The following is a 16,125-nucleotide window of genomic DNA, read 5'->3' as shown; positions in this document are numbered from 1 at the left end:
ATAATTGAATTTTTGACCAATAAATTAATCATCGAATGAAAATAAATTTCAACAAATTACGTGGATTTTCAACGAATAAAACTAATTTTTCCTAAAAACGACCAAGAAAATGATTTTTTTCAACAAAATTAATTTTTAAACAAGAAAATTAATTTTTACCGAAAATGGCGAATTTGCAACCAGATAAATGAATTGTTAACTAAACAATTAATTTTTCTGTCGAAAAAGAAAAATTTTTTAAAAAGAAATCAATTTTCTACCAATAAAATTAATTTTTTTACCGAAAAGGAAGAATTTTCAACCGACAAAATTAATTTTTTGCCGAAAAAGATAAACTTGAAAAAAAAAACGACATGACTTTTCTACCAAGAAAAAGGTTTTTCCCAAAAAAGATGAATTTTTAACTAAATAATTAATTTTTTTACTGAAAATGACGAATTTTCAACATAATAAATGAATTTTCAACCAAGAAAATTAATTTCATATTGAAAAAGACAAATTAAAAAAATGCATGAATTTTCAATCAAGAAAATGATTTTTTTTCCAAAAAAGAGGAAGAATTTTTAATCAAAAAACATTAATTTTCTACGGAAAATGACCAATTTTTAACAAGATAAATGAATTATAAACTAAAAAAATTAATTTTTATATCGAAAAAGACAAATTTTCCAAAAAGAAATCAATTTTCAACCAAGAAAATTAATTTTTTACCGAAAATGCGGAATTTTCAACCAAGAAAATTATTCTTTTGTCTTAAAAGATAAACTTAAAAAAACGACATGAATTTTCAACCAAGGAAATGATTTTTTTCAAAAAAAAGATGAATTTTTAACTAAATAATTAATTTTTTTTACTGAAAATGACGAATTTTCAACATAATAAATGAATTTTCAACCAAGAAAATTAATTTCATATTGAAAAAGACAAATTAAAAAAAGGCATGAATTTTTAATCAAGGAAATGATTTTTTTTACGAAAAAAGAGGAATTTTTAATCAAAAATATTAATTTTCTACGGAAACAGACCAATTTTTAACAAGATAAATGAATTATAAACTAAAAAAAATTAATTTTTAAATCGAAAAAGACAAATTTTCCAAAAATATATCAATTTTCAACCAAGAAAATTAATTTTTTACCGAAAATGAGGAATTTTCAACCAAGAAAATTATTCTTTTGTCTTAAAAGATAAACTTAAAAAAAAAACGACATGAATTTTCAACCAAGAAAATGATTTTTTTCCAAAAAAGATGAATTTTTAACGAAGAAAATTAATATTCTGGTGAAGGCGAAGAATTATCAACACAAGAAATGAAATTTCAACCAAGAAAATTAATTTCATATCGGAAAAGACAAATTTTCAACAAAAAAAAGATATAAATTTTCAGCCAAGAAATAAAATTTTGTTCCAAAAAGTTGAATGTTCAACCAAGACAATTTTCTACCGGATAGTAGATGTCTAGGATATCTAAGGCATATCCCGCAAGATGGAAATTGGGATATCCAAAGGATATCCAGGACATCTAAGCGATATCTCGCAAAGTGAAAATTGGAATATCCAGGATATATAAAGGATATCCCTCAAGGTGAAAATTGAGATATTCTATGGATATCCAGGATATCCCAGGAATATCCAGGATATCTTAGGGTATACATGAATAACATGTCAGATAATCCACAAGGCGTAAATTGGGATATCCCACGGATATCCAGGATGTTTGAGGGATATTCCACAAGTTGGAAATTGGGATATTCCAGGGATATCCAGGGTATCTAGATGATATCCCGCAAGGTAAAAATTGGGATATCTAAGGGATATCCCGCAAGGTGGAAATTGGAGTATACCAGGGATATCCAGGATATCTAAAGCGTTATCCATGGATAACCCGTCAGATAGCCCATAAGACGGAAATTGGAATATCCCAGGGATATCCAGGATATTTATGAAATATTCATGGATAATCCGTCAGATAACCCGCAAGGCGAAAATTGGGATATCTCGGATATCTATGCGACGTTTCTGGTATATTTAAATGTCCCAAGTAGGATATATGAAAAATTTAATATCCTACTTCGGGCATTTGAATATTCCAGAAACGTCTTATGGATATCCTGGATATCTAAGGGTTATCCCAATTTCCGTCTTGAGAAATATCTGATGGGTTATCCTGGGATATCCAATATATCTATGGAACGCTTCTGGGATATTCAAATATCCCAAAATATGATGTATAACAAATTTAATATCCATCTTAAGACATTTTAACATCCCAGAAACGTCCCGGAGATATTCTGGATATCCCTGGGATATCCCGGTAGATCCTATTTTTGTGGGGCCACCCTATGAATTTCTCAGTTTTCTTTGAATTTACTTTTCAATGCACATTCTGCGGCCGTCGGGAAATCCCCCCCCCCCCCACATCCGTTTTCTCTTCCATTTTGTTACGGAGAGACAAAGGTGATTTTTCTTTTGATACTTTTTTTTTCGTCGCGGTTCGCTCTTAGTTTCAGCATTCCCTTTATGTCATTCGCAGCATACAAATTTCACATATCGACAACTCGGGAGTTCGGAAGCTCGAATCGGTTTATTAAAAGTTTGCGCGCTTCAAAGTTTTTAATTTAAAAGCACAAAGTATATTGCAGAGACGTAGAAGTTAGGAAAAAAGTTGATTTCATTTCCGGCACTTACTTATTTTTTGTTAAATAATTTAATTTTTAATTCCCAATTTACAATTTATACTTTTACAATCATAATTATGTAATTATTACGGTACATAGGACTTGAGAAGCTTAACAATATTGACTTCAATTATTTAAACATCTTTTTAACTGTAACCCTACGTCAATTTTGTTAAATTAAAATTAAATAAATTTAATAATTTTTAAATTAAATTTAAATTAATTTGGTTAAAAGCAAATTTTGTTCATGATTGATACAACAATAAAGAAATCTTACTTTATGTAAATAAATATAAAAAATGTTTACCTTGGATTTGAATTTTACCGCTCTAAAATGTCGTAAACGTGACAGTAGCGCTTCTTTCGATTCGGATGACTAACTAAACTTTTGATTCCTTATCTGGAATAGTAGAAGTTTTAACTAAAAAGATGTATTTTCCACGAAGAAGAATAGTTTCTGTCAAAGAAGAATTTTTTTCTACAAAATACATAAACTGTTAACCCCGTACTTGGATTTTGAACGCAAAAAGGTAAATTTTCAACCCAAAATTGAATAATTTCATTTTCATTAAAAAAATTGATTTTTCACAAAAAAATTGTTAGCTAACTTGATGAATTTGTAACGAAAATTATAAATCTTCAACAAAAGAGTTTAACTTTCAACCAAGTAGTTCTATTCTCAACCAAAAAAGTTAATTTTTAACTAAAACGATGAATAATTAAGTGAAATAGTTCAATTTTAAACCAGGAAGTTGAATTTTCAACTAAAATGGTAAAATTATAATTAAAAAAGTTAAATTTTTAACCAAAAAGATCACTTTTAAACCAAGAAGATTAATTTCTGCTAAAAAAAAAACAATTTTTGACAAAATTCATGAATTTTTAACTACAAAATATAAATTTTCAATAAAAAAAATGAATAGTTACATTTTTCATTCAAGAAATTAATGTTTAAACGAAGTGATGAATTTTCAATAAAAATGATAAAATATTCATTTAGAATAAATACATTTTCAGTTATAAAAAAGAAGAAAATTTGCAATTAAGATGTTGAATCTTTAACTAGAATAATTGCATTTCCAATAAAAAAGATGAATTTTTAACTAAATTGATGAAATATTCAACTGGAATAGTTATATCTTCAGTTTAAAAAAATAGATTTGAATACAAACGTTTTTGATACAAAATAGCTCATTTTTCAACCCGAAATAAATTTTAAACTTTCAATGTTCTTTTTTATGGCGGAAACTATAATAAACCATATTTTCAAATTAAAAAACCAACTGTTTCAGAGAAAAATCGTCTGATTTTTTTTATTGTATTCAACTATTTTGGATTAAAATTTTATCCGTTGAAGTTTCTTTTCATTAGTTGAAAATTTATCTGTTATTAATTTTTTTTTTTTATGAAATTTCATCTTTTTATTGAAAAAATTACATGATTTGTTGAAAATTCATCCTTATTGGTTGAATGAAACGGCTTTTAATTTAAAATATTTTTTCTTATTGAAATATCAACTATTATATTTTACTTTTTTCTCTTTGGTGTCAAATAAACCATTTTGATGGAATTCAGTTTTTTTCGTTAAAAATTGATGAACTGAAGATTTTACTGGGCCTTTTTTGGTTAAAAATTCACTTCTTTTAGTTTAAAAATTAACCATTTGGATGGAAATTCATGTATTTTATTGAAAATTGGTTTCTTGGTTAAAAATTAACATTTTTCTTTGAAAAACCATGTTTAGGTTGAAAATTTAACTTTTTATAAATTCCTTTTACTTTGCTTACAAATTAATCTTTCTTTTAATTGAAAATTCCACTATGTGCTTGAAATTTGAGTTTTGTCTTAGAAAATTATTCTTCTTGATTGAAAATTCATTTATTTTTGTTAAAAATTTATTTCGTTGGTTAAAAATTTAACTGTTTTAATAAAAATATTTTTGTTTTGGTTAAAAATTAATTTTTCAGTTGAAAGTTCCCTTTCTGAGTTAAACATATTTTTTAACTGAAAATTGAACAATTTCATTTTTAGTTACAAATTTTTTTAGTTGAAAATTCATCTCTCTTGATTTATTTATTTAAAAAAAAATTGAACTACTCCATTTTTCATTGAAAATTTGTTCTTTTTTTAGTTAAAAATTCACTTCTTCTTTTGTAAATTTGATATATTCTTGGAAATTAAATTTCTTATCTGAAAATTTCACTATTCGATTTTTGGTTAAAAATTAATTATTTTAGTTGAACATTGTAACAATTTAGTTAAAAATTCGTTTAGTTTTAAATTCTACTTGTTGCTTGAGAATTCTTAAATTTTATTACAAATTCTATTACCTGAAACTTCGACTTTTTGATTGAGAAGTCTTTAATTTGATTCAAAATTCATCTTTTTGGCAGTAAATTTATTTGTTGTTTAAAAATGCATTATTTTTAGTTGACAATCCTTGATTATTACTTAAAAATTCGTCTTTTTTGGTGATAAATAAATCTTTTCGGTTAAGAATTCTTATTTATGATTGAAAATTCGACATTTTGGTAATTAATTACACTTTTTGAATAAAAATTCATCTTTTTTAGTGGAAAATTCAACTTTTTGGTTCATAATTCTTAAATTCGGTTAAAAAACTCGTATTGCTTGATAGTAAATTAATCTTTTTGTTTAAAGATTCATCTTTTCTAGTTAAAAACTGAAATTTTTTGGTAGAGGATTCTTAAATTTAATTGCAAATTTGTCTTTTTTGGTAGAAAATTATTCTTTTTATTTGAAAATTCATCCGCTTTAGTCGAAATTTCAACTTTTTGTTTAAGAATTGATCTTTTTTGTTTAAAATTAAATAACTGTTACCTTCTTTAAATTTAAAGACATTTTCTTCTTACTTTCTTAAAAATTCAACTTATTGGTTGCAAATTCTGGAATTATATTTGAAATTTCTTTTTTTTTTCGTAAATTAATCTTTTCGTTTAAAAAATCATCTTCGTTAGTTGAAAATTCAATTTTGAGTTTGATAATTCTTGAATTTTGTTAAAAATTCGTTTTTTCGGTAGTCAATTAATCTTTTTTAGTTGATAATTAAACTTTTTGGGTAAGAATCCTTGAATTTTGTTAAAAATTCATCTTTTTTGGTGAAAAAAACTTTTAAGTTTAGAACTATTGATTATTATGGAAAATTCGGTTTTTGGTAGAAAATTAATCTTTTTGTTTTGCAACTCATACTTTTTATTTAAAATCAAACTTTATAGTTGAGAATTCTTGAATTTTGTTAAAATCTCATTTTTTCGGTAGAAAATTAATCTTTTTGTTTAAAAACTCATTTTTTGGTTACAAATTTAACAAATAGGTTTTAGACTTGAACTACTTTATTAAAAATTAAATAACAATGTTTTTTTCTTTCTTAAAAATTCAACTTTTTGGTTAAGAATTCTTGAATTTTATTAATTTTTTTTTTGTAGATAATTAATCTTTTTTTTTTTTTTAATCATCTGCTTTAGTTGAAAATTTAATTTTTTGTTTGATAATTCTTGAATTTTGTTAAAAATTCGTCTTTTATGGTTAAAAATTCAACTTGTTTTTTTGGTTGATTATGGTTCAGAATTCTTGAATTTTGTTAAAAATTCTATTTTTTCAGGAGAAAATTAACCATTTTGTTTAAAAACCCATCCTTTTGGTTGAAAATTTAACAACTAGGGTTAAAAATTCAACTACTTTCTTAAAAATTAAAGAACAATTTTCTGTTTCAAAAATTCAACTTGTTGGTAGAGAATTTTTTTATTTTTATTGAAAATTCATCTTTTTGGCTAGTAAATCATTCTTTTTGTTTAAAAAATCATCTCTTCAGTTGAAAATTCAATTGTTTGTTTGATAATTCTAGAATTTTGTTAAAAATTCGCCTTTTTTGGTTAAAAATTCAACTTAGTGGTTAAGAATTCTTGATTTTTATTGCAAATTCGTTTTTTGGTAGATAATTAATCTTTTTTTTTTTAATTCATATTTTTGAGTTAAAGATCCAACGTTTTGCTTTAGAAAATTGGTAAAAATTCTGTTTTTTCGCTAAAAAATTAACAATTAGTGCTTAAAATTAAACTACTTTCTCAAAAATTAAAGAACAATTTTTTCTTTCTTCCTTAAAAATTCAACTTCTTGGTTGAAAATTCTTTTTTTCTTTACACATTTTTTTTTTAAATTAAACTTTTTTGTAGCGAATTTTTGGATTTAAATTGAAAATCCGTCTTTTTGGCTAGTAAATTATTCTTCTTGTTTAAAAAATCACCTTCTCTAGTTGAAAATTCAATATTTTGTTTTATAATTCTAGAATTTAGTTAAGAATTCGTCTTTTTTGGATAAAAATTCAACTTTGTGGTTGAGAATGCTTAATTTTTATTGCAAACTTGTTTTTTGGTAGAAATTTTTTTTTTAATTTGTATTTTTGAGTTGAAAGTCCAACTTTTTGGTTTGGAATTTTTGAACTTTGTCAAAAATTCTGTTTTTTCAGTGAAAAGTTAATCTTTTTGGTTATAAAATTAACAACTAAGGTTTAAAACTGAACTACTTTCTTAAAAATTAAAGAACATTTGAATCTTTCTTCCTTAAAAATTAAACTTTTTGGTTGAGAATTCTTGAATTTTTGGAAAATTCATTATTTTTCGGTATAAAAATTAATCTTGTTATTTAACAATTCTTCTTTATTGATGGGAAATTAAACTGTTTGGTAGAGAATTCTTGGATTTTTATTGAAAATTCGTTTTTTAGCAGAAAATTAATCTTTTCTTTTAATTTATATTTTTTAGTTGAAATTCTAACTTTTTGCTTTAGAATTCTTGAATTTAGTAAAAAATGAGTTTTTCAGTGAAGAACTTAATCTTTTTGTTTCAAAATTTATTTTTTTTTTTGGTTAAAAATTTAAAAAATAGGTTTTACGGTTAAACTAATTTCTGAAACTGCATTTTTTTGGTGAAGATTCTAAATTTTAGTTAAAAATTCATCTCTTTGGTTGGAAATTGAAATGTTTTCTCGAGAATTTCTTTTTTTTTTTTTGAGAAATTACTTTGGTAATTTAATAAATTTTTCTATTTCATTTCGGGTCGAAAATGGTTCTTTTTAAAATAAAAATTCAACTTTTTGTTAAAATTGTACTATATTGTTAAAAATTCGTTTTTTCTTTTTGTTGAAATTTAATCTAGTTTAGTTGAAAATGTAATTTTTCGGTTAAGAGATTTTGATGAAAATTATTATATATATATATAATTAACTTTCTTATCAAAATTTCATATTTTTTATTTGAAAACTCAACTGTTTTGTATAGAAAATTCGTCATTTTGTCTTAAAAGTTCAATAGTTTAGTCAAAAAAATTACTATTTAGTAGAAAATTAATTTTTGTCGTATAATTTAAAATGATTTATTTTAATTAAACTCCATTTTAAATTGCACTAGCGTCGCACCGACAACTCGATTGGTCACTATTAGCGTGCTGATTTTGAATGATATAAATATTTAGATTTAATATTTTAAATAAATAATGATTGAGAAATGCCCCAATAGAATTTTCCTAATCATTGAATAAGATTTTGAAGTGACAGATAAAAAAATTTGATTTCAATAAAGAAGAGATTATGAATTCTGTGTTCAGAGAAATGAATTATTTTTGTTTGTCCCCACGAAAATTCTCGTCTCTGTCGAGTTTTAAAATGAAATTTTTGTTGATTTCCGACAATGTGATTTAAAATAAAATCACTGAAATTACCAAAAATGAATGAAGAATAATTGATTACTGCACTAATAAATGTTACATCATACATTTTTTTAATAGTGCGAGGAAGACCTGAATTACAGTTACTAATTAATTATTGTATAAAGATTATAAAATATATAATATTAAATAGAAAATAATGAAATCATATTTATACTATTAAAACTAATATTTTTGCTTAAAACTAAAATTCCTTATTACCTTTTTATTAACATTTTGAAACATTTAAGATGCTAAATTAAAGAAAAAACCTTTTTTTCTGAATTCAGAACTAATACTGTTTTTTGCATGAAAATCACATTATTATTTCATCTGTTACTCGAAAATTCTAATTTGCCATTAAGAAATTCCTTTGGATGCATTTTCCAATCATTATTTATCATAAATATTAAATCTGAATGTTTATATATAATTCAAAATCAGCGCGCTAAGAGTGACTAATCAGGTTGTCGGCGCGACGCAAGCGCAGTTTAAAAAGTTCCCAATATTGGGAACACTGACCCGCAGGCGCATTTTTTAGTTGTCTTGATGGCGACAAAAAGATCAATATTGTGATTTCAGAGCATAATTTTCAATTAAAAAGTGATAAACATTGAACTTGGAAATGCCGTCGCGAGGAGAAGAAATTCTGAAAGGATTTCAAGTGTATCCTTTCATTAATTACGTAAACTAAAACAGTGTGTTAAATAAAGCAGTTTTAGTCGTCAAATTTTAGGTTATGTAGAGTAAACAGAGTCTGTTTTGTCAAATTATTCAACAATCTTTGCAGTATTTATTTAATCAAGTACTCATATTTTATTATTTTAATATTCTTAACATAAAATTTGTTTAAAAATATGCGGATAATTAATTTTCACCAAATAAGTGACACTTTTATTCCGAAGACTACTTTTTTCGAATCGAGTGTGGACGATTTTCAAACAGAATTTTTAAGAAAATAGTCGATAAATTTAAAGATGTGAATTTATTATTCCTTAAATAAGATACTTTAGAAATTGGATGAATTTACGAGATGCTGACACAGGAAAAATTCTTTGGCAGGGAAATGAGGATTTGTAAGTACATTTTCTTAAATTAACTAATATGGATCACAGCGCGTAAAATAAAATGTAAATTTCAGAAAATTAGATATTTCAGATTGAAATTAAAAAAAAATTGATTGATTGATTTATTTCAAACAAAAAAGATGGATTTTCTTTTCTAATTGAAACTTAAATTTCTTGGATGTCAACTATTGAATTTAATTAAAAAATCAAATTTTTCGTAGTAAATTCATCTTTTTTAATTGAAATTTCAATTTTTTGGTTGAGCAATCTGGAAGTTTTTTGAAATTCGCCTTCTTTTGGCAGTAAATCAATCTTTTTGTTTAAAAGTTAATTTTTTTTAGTTAAAAATTCACTTTTTTGATAGAGCATTCTTGAATTTTTTTAAAAATTCATTATTTTTAGTTGAAAATTCTTGATCATGATTGAAAATTCGTTTTTTTTGTGATTTAATTAATCATTTTGTTTGAAAATTCATCTTTTTTCGTAGTAAATTACTTTTTTTTTAAGTTCATCTTTTTTAGTTGAAAATTCAACTTTCTGGTTGAGAATTCTTGAATTTTAATTCGTCTTTTGGTAGTTAATTAATCGTTTTGTTTAAAAATTAATTTTTTTCAGTTAAAAATTCAATTTTTTTATTAAGCATTTTTGAATTTTATTAAAAAATCGTCTTTTTTGTAATTTAGTTAATCTTATTGTTTAAAAATGCATCGCTTTTAGTTGAAAATTCCATTTTTTGTTTTAAAATTCATTATTTTTAATTGAAAATTCTTGATCATGATTGCAAATTCGTCTTTTTGTGATTTGATTAATCTTTTTTTTTTTTGAAAATTCATCTTTTTGTGTAGTAAGTTAATTTTTTTGAAATTCATCTTTTTTAGTTAAAAATTCTACTTTTTGGTTGAGAATTCTTAAATTTTATTAAAAATTCGTCTTTTTTGGGTTTTAGTTAATGTTTTTGTTTAAAAATTCGTGTTTTGGTATTAAATTAATGTTTTATTTAAAAATTCATCTTTTTTTAGTTGAAAATTCAATTACTTGGTTGAGCATTCTTGGATTTTTATTGAAAATTCGTTTTTTAGCCGAAAATTAATTTTTTTTAAATTCATCTTTTGGTAGTTAATTAATCGTTTTGTTTAAAAATTAATTTTTTTAGTTGAAAATTCAATTTTTTCATCAGGCATTTTTGAATTTTATTAAAAATTCGTCTTTTTGTGATTTAATTAATCTTTTTGTTTGAAAATTCATCTTTTTTCGTAGTAAATTAATTTTTTTTTAAATTGATCTTTTTTAGTTGAAAATTCAACTTTTTGGTTGAGAACTTTTAAATGTTATTAAAAATTCGTCTATTTTGGTATTTAATTAATGCCTCTGTGTAAAAATTCATTTTTTTCAGTTGAAACTTCGACTTTTTGGTTGAGAATTCTTCATTATTAATGAAAATTCGTCTTTTTTGTTAGTACATTAATGCTTTTTGTTTAAAAATTCATGATTTTTAGTTAAAAATTTAACTATTTGGTTCAGTATTCTCGAATTTTGTTCAAAAAGATCGACTTCTTTGGTAGTAAATTAATCTTTTTTTTTTTAAATTCATCTTTTTCAAAATAGACGTTTTAGATCAAAATAAAACAAATGTATTTATTTAATTATTTTAATAAAAAGAGATGAGTTTTTAACAAAACAGTTACATTTTTCATCCACAAAGGTGACTTCTAGATCAAAACACTTCAATTTTCAACAAAATATTTTAATTTTTAGCAAATTACTAGAATTTTGGAAGAGAGACATAAATTTTCTAAGTTTTTAAAGATAATACACGGATTTTGATACAAATACTGGAATTTTTAACAGAAAAAAAATTAATTTTTGCCAAAAAAATTTGAAAAATTAAATTTTCAATGAAAAAAGTAATTTTTAACAAAATAATTGAGGTTTAAACAAAATAATAAAATTTTTACTAAAATATATGAATTTTCTAATAAAACAGGAAATTTTCAGTCAAATAATTAAATTTTTAGAAAAATAATCAAATTTTTAATAAAAAAATTGAATTTGCAATAAAGTGATTCAATTTTCAACAAAATAACCAAAGTTTTTATTAAAATAGTTGAGTTTTATTTTTTGTTGAAACATTAACTTTTTTTGTGGAAGTTTAATTTTTTTTGTTTAAAAATTCGACTATTTCGTTGAAAATACATCTTTTTGGGTTGAAAATTCCAGTATTTGTTTACAAATTACACTGTTTTCTTACAAAATTAACTATTTGGTTGAAAATTTCCTTTCTTTCCTCTTTAAATTCTTTTTTTTTTTTAATAAAAAATAATTTTCAATTGAATAATCGAAATAGATCAATTTTCAATAAAATAATTGAATTTTTTACCTAAAAAGGTGAAGTTTCAACAAAATAGTCAAATTTTCAATGAAGTAAAATTAAGCTTTAACCCAAAACTGTTGATATTTCCAGCGACAGGAAAAGGTACAAAGTTTCAATAAAATATTTTAATTTTTAACCAAAAAGTCGAATTTTTAATTAAATAATTGGATTTTGAACATCGAAGATGTAGGAAAATAGACCAATTTTTGACAAAATAATTTAATTTTTACCAAAATATTGAATTTTAATTAAATAATTGAATTTTCCACCTACAAAAATAAATTTTTAACCAAATAGTCGAATTTTGAAACAAAAAAGATTAATCTTCAACCAAAAACTGTTGATATTTTTATATTTTAAACAAAACCAAAAACTAAATTTCTACAATATAATTGAATTTAATAAAAAAAGTCGAATTTTTAACCAAGAAGATTAATTTTCTACCAAAAAGAGGATTTTTGTTAGAAAATACATATCAATTTTTAACAAAAAATCGAGAAATTAAATTTTTCTTTTAAAAAATTGATTTTTAACAAGAAAAAGAAAGAAATTTTCAACTAAATAGTTAAATTTTCAACAAAATTGCTGATTTTTTAACAAAATTATTATATTTTTTAGCAAAATAATGTAATTTGTAAAAAAATACTTGAATTTTCAACCTAAAAAAAATTGATTTTCAATGAAATAGTCCAATTTTTAATAAATTAATTAAGCTTTCAGCAATATAGCTGAATTTTCAAGCGAAAAATGAATTTTTCTCAAAAATACATGAATTTTGACACAAATTTTTGAATTTCAACCCAAAAAAGATGGATTTTCAACGAAATAGTCGAATGTTTAAACAAAAAACATTCAACTTCCACAACTCAACTATTTTATTGAAACTTGATTATTTTTTTGAAAATTTAATTACTTTATTGCAAATTTAATTTTTTTATTAAAAATTTCATATTTGATTGAAAATTTTATTATTTTGTTAAAAAATTAATATTTTGTTGAAAATTTCATTTTTTATTATAAAATTCAAATAATTGATTGCAAATTTTATTATATTGTTAAAGACTGAAGTATTTTGTTGAAAATTCATTTTTTTTTGTTTTGTTAAAAATTACTTCTTTCACTGAAAATTTAACTTGTCCAATTTTTGTGGCAAAAATTGATTTTTTTTCCGTTGAAAATTACACTATGTCTAAGTGTGTGTATTTTCTAAAAAAATTAATCTTTTTGGTAGAAAATCAATCTTCTTGGTTGAAAATTCGTCACTTCTTTAAAAAATTAAACTATATTGTTGAAAGTTTTATTATTTTGCTTATTTTTTTCTTTTTTGTTCAAATATTAACTGTTTTTGGTGAAAGTTTAAGGTTTTTGTTTAGAAATTCGACTATTTCGTTGAAAATCCATCTTTTAAAGTTAAAAATTCAAGTATATGTATTCAAGTATATGTTAAATTTTTTTGTTGAAAAATCTTCTTTTTGGTTGGAAATGCAACGATTTTATTGGAAAATTAACTATTTGGTTGCAAATTTCTCTCTTTTTCTTGTTAAAAATTAATTTTTTTAAGAAGAATGTAATTTTTTCGTTCTTTGTTGAAAATTGATATTTTCTGTTCAAAAATGCCACGATTTGTATCAAACTTAATGTATTTTCTAGAAAAATTCGTCTTTTTGGCATAATAAATTCATCTTTTAGGATTGAAAATTGAACTGTTCTGTTAAAAAACATCCTGTTTCGTTGAAACAAATTAATTTTGTAACAAATTAATTTTTTCATTTAAAATTTGACTTCTCCAATATTTGTGTCGAAAATAGATTTTTTTTGTTTAAAAATTTTACTATTTGTATCAAAGTTCATGTATTCTCGGAAAAAATTCGTATTTTTGTCTAAAAATTCAAACACATTGTCGAAAGTTTAATTATTTTGTGGAATTTAATTTTATTTGTTGTTGAAACCTTAATAGTTTTTGTGGAAGTTTAATGTTTTTGGTTTAAAAATTCGAAAGTTTCATTGAAAATCTATCTTTTTGGGTTGCAAATTCCAGTATTTGTTTACAAATTACACTATTTTGATGAAAAATTAACTATCTGGTTGAAAATTTCTATCTTTTTCTCGTTTTAAATAAAAATTAATTTTCTCAATTTTTTGTTGAAAACTGATATTTTCTGCGGAAAATTCCACTATTTGTAACAAAATTTATGTATTTTTAAAAAAAGCGTCATATTGGCAAAAAATTATTCTTTTCAGTTAAAAATTCGTCTTTTTCTTTAACAATTCAACTATATTGTGGAAAGTTTAATTATTTTGTTTAAAATTATTTTTTCTGAAAAAAAATTAATTTTTAACCACAAAAACACAGAAATTTATCACCAAATAGTTAAATTTTTAACCAAAAAGACGATTTTTCAACAAAACAGTTTAGTTTTTGATTAAAAAAAAAATTTGAAGAAAATATTAAATTTTAAACAAAATAATTTAATTTTCAGCAAAATACTGTAATTTGTAAACAAATACTTGAATTTTTAACCTTAAAAGATGGATTTTCAACGAAATAGTTCAATTATTAAACAAAAAACCTTAAACTTATACCAAAAACAGTTGATATTTTAACAAAAAAGAAGAAACGTCAGCAAAATAATAAAAATTTCGACAATATAGTTGAATTTTTAAACAAACAGACGAATTTTCAACCAAGAAGATTAATTTTCTACCAAAAAGATTAATTTTCAACGGAAAAATCATCAATTTTTGCCACAAAAATTGGAAAAGCTAAATTTTCAGTGAAAGAATTAATTTTTAGCAAAATAAAAAAAATGAATTTTCAAGAAAATAATAAAATTTTCAATCAAATATTTGAATTTATAATAAAACATGAAATTTTAAATAACATAATTAAATTTTCAACAAAATAATCAAATTTATAATAAAAAGGTTGAATTTACAATAAAGTAATTAAATTTTCGACAAAATAAAGTTTCAATAAACTAGTTGAATTTCCAGTAAGAAATTAAATTTTCAACACAGTAATTAATTTCTCAATAAAGTAGTTGAATTTGCACACAAATTATTAAATTTTCAATAAAATCATTGCATTTTTTACATCAAAAGATGGATTTCCAACAAAATATTTGAATTTTGAATTAATAACACGAATGTTCAACAAAGCAGTTCAATTTTGTACCCAAAAAAATGTAGAAATATTGTTCAATTTTGGAAAAAATAATTCAATTCTCTGCCTACAATGACGGATTTTCAACCAAATAGTCGAATTTTAAAACAAGAAAGATTAAAAAATAAAAAGTTTCAAGCAAAAACTGTTGATATTTTAACCAAAAAAAAATTAATTTTCAACAAAATAATTAAACTTTCCACAATATATTTGAATTTTTAAACAAACAGACGAATTGTCAACCAAGAAGATTAATTATCTACCAATCAAGCTTGACAAATTGTTTTGAAATTTTATCAACTTTAAAAAAAAAATTTAACGTCCAAATCGGTCAATATCTGTAGGATATTTGTTATTTTGAACCACGTCATGATTTTGAATAAAAGCTGAAAAGAAACTTTTATTTATCGAGAGATGCCCGAATATTGCATTTTTTACAGAATTTGTTTAAAAAAACATCAAATTCATGAACTTACTATGAATATTGCTAAAATTATCTTACAGCAAACTATGCCGTTGAATTTTCAATAAAGTATGTAGTTAAGTTTGCAATAAAATATTTAAATTCGTAACAAAAGAATAAAATTTTTAATAAAATAGTTGAGTTTTCAACAAAATAAGTAAATTTTCAATAAAATAATTAAATTTTCAATAAAAAGAGAATATTTCTAAAACCAAAAATATGATAGAAGCCTTTTCAATTAAAAATAATTAATTTTCTACTATAAAGTATGGATTAAAAAAAAGACTTTTAATAAAACAGTAAGTCTTAAACAAAATAATTAAATTTTCAACAAACTAGTTGAATTAAAATAATGACCTCGAAACAAAATTTTTTATTGACAAGTGCCTGAATGATGCGTGTGTTTATTAAATTTGTTTATAATAATAATAATCTATATTATATAGATTATATAAGCCATTTCCCTTTCGGGGTAGGCGTGACTCACTCGGTGGGGAAAGGAGTAATGTGAGGAAGGGATAGAGAATTTTCAGATTGATCTAGAATTCTGGTGTTATTTATGTAAATAACACGTTCGTTCCGCAACACTGTTCCGACCCAGGTTGCTGATCAATCTCTCTAGCAATCACCCCAAGCGAAGAACCTCACGAAGTCGTTATGTAA

At 23.0% G+C, this 16,125-nt stretch overlaps 1 protein-coding gene across 1 annotated transcript in view; it reads left to right on the top strand.

Moving 5' to 3' along the window:
• The first annotated feature begins 8,931 nt into the window (after positions 1 to 8,931).
• Positions 8,932 to 16,125, top strand: part of LOC117168604 (retinal rod rhodopsin-sensitive cGMP 3',5'-cyclic phosphodiesterase subunit delta) — a 21,804-nt gene continuing 14,610 nt past the window's right edge. The window contains exons 1-2 of the mRNA XM_033354321.1: positions 8,932 to 9,064; positions 9,412 to 9,474. Of these exons, the coding sequence (XP_033210212.1) occupies positions 9,024 to 9,064; positions 9,412 to 9,474 (104 nt within the window). The 5' untranslated portion in view covers positions 8,932 to 9,023. The remainder of the gene's footprint in view (positions 9,065 to 9,411; positions 9,475 to 16,125) is intronic.

The sequence above is a fragment of the Belonocnema kinseyi genome, chromosome 1 (assembly GCF_010883055.1).
Source record: "Belonocnema kinseyi isolate 2016_QV_RU_SX_M_011 chromosome 1, B_treatae_v1, whole genome shotgun sequence".
Classification (NCBI taxonomy): domain Eukaryota; kingdom Metazoa; phylum Arthropoda; class Insecta; order Hymenoptera; family Cynipidae; genus Belonocnema; species Belonocnema kinseyi.
Note: the sequence above shows the minus strand (reverse complement) of the source record. Positions and strands in the feature narration are given on the sequence as shown.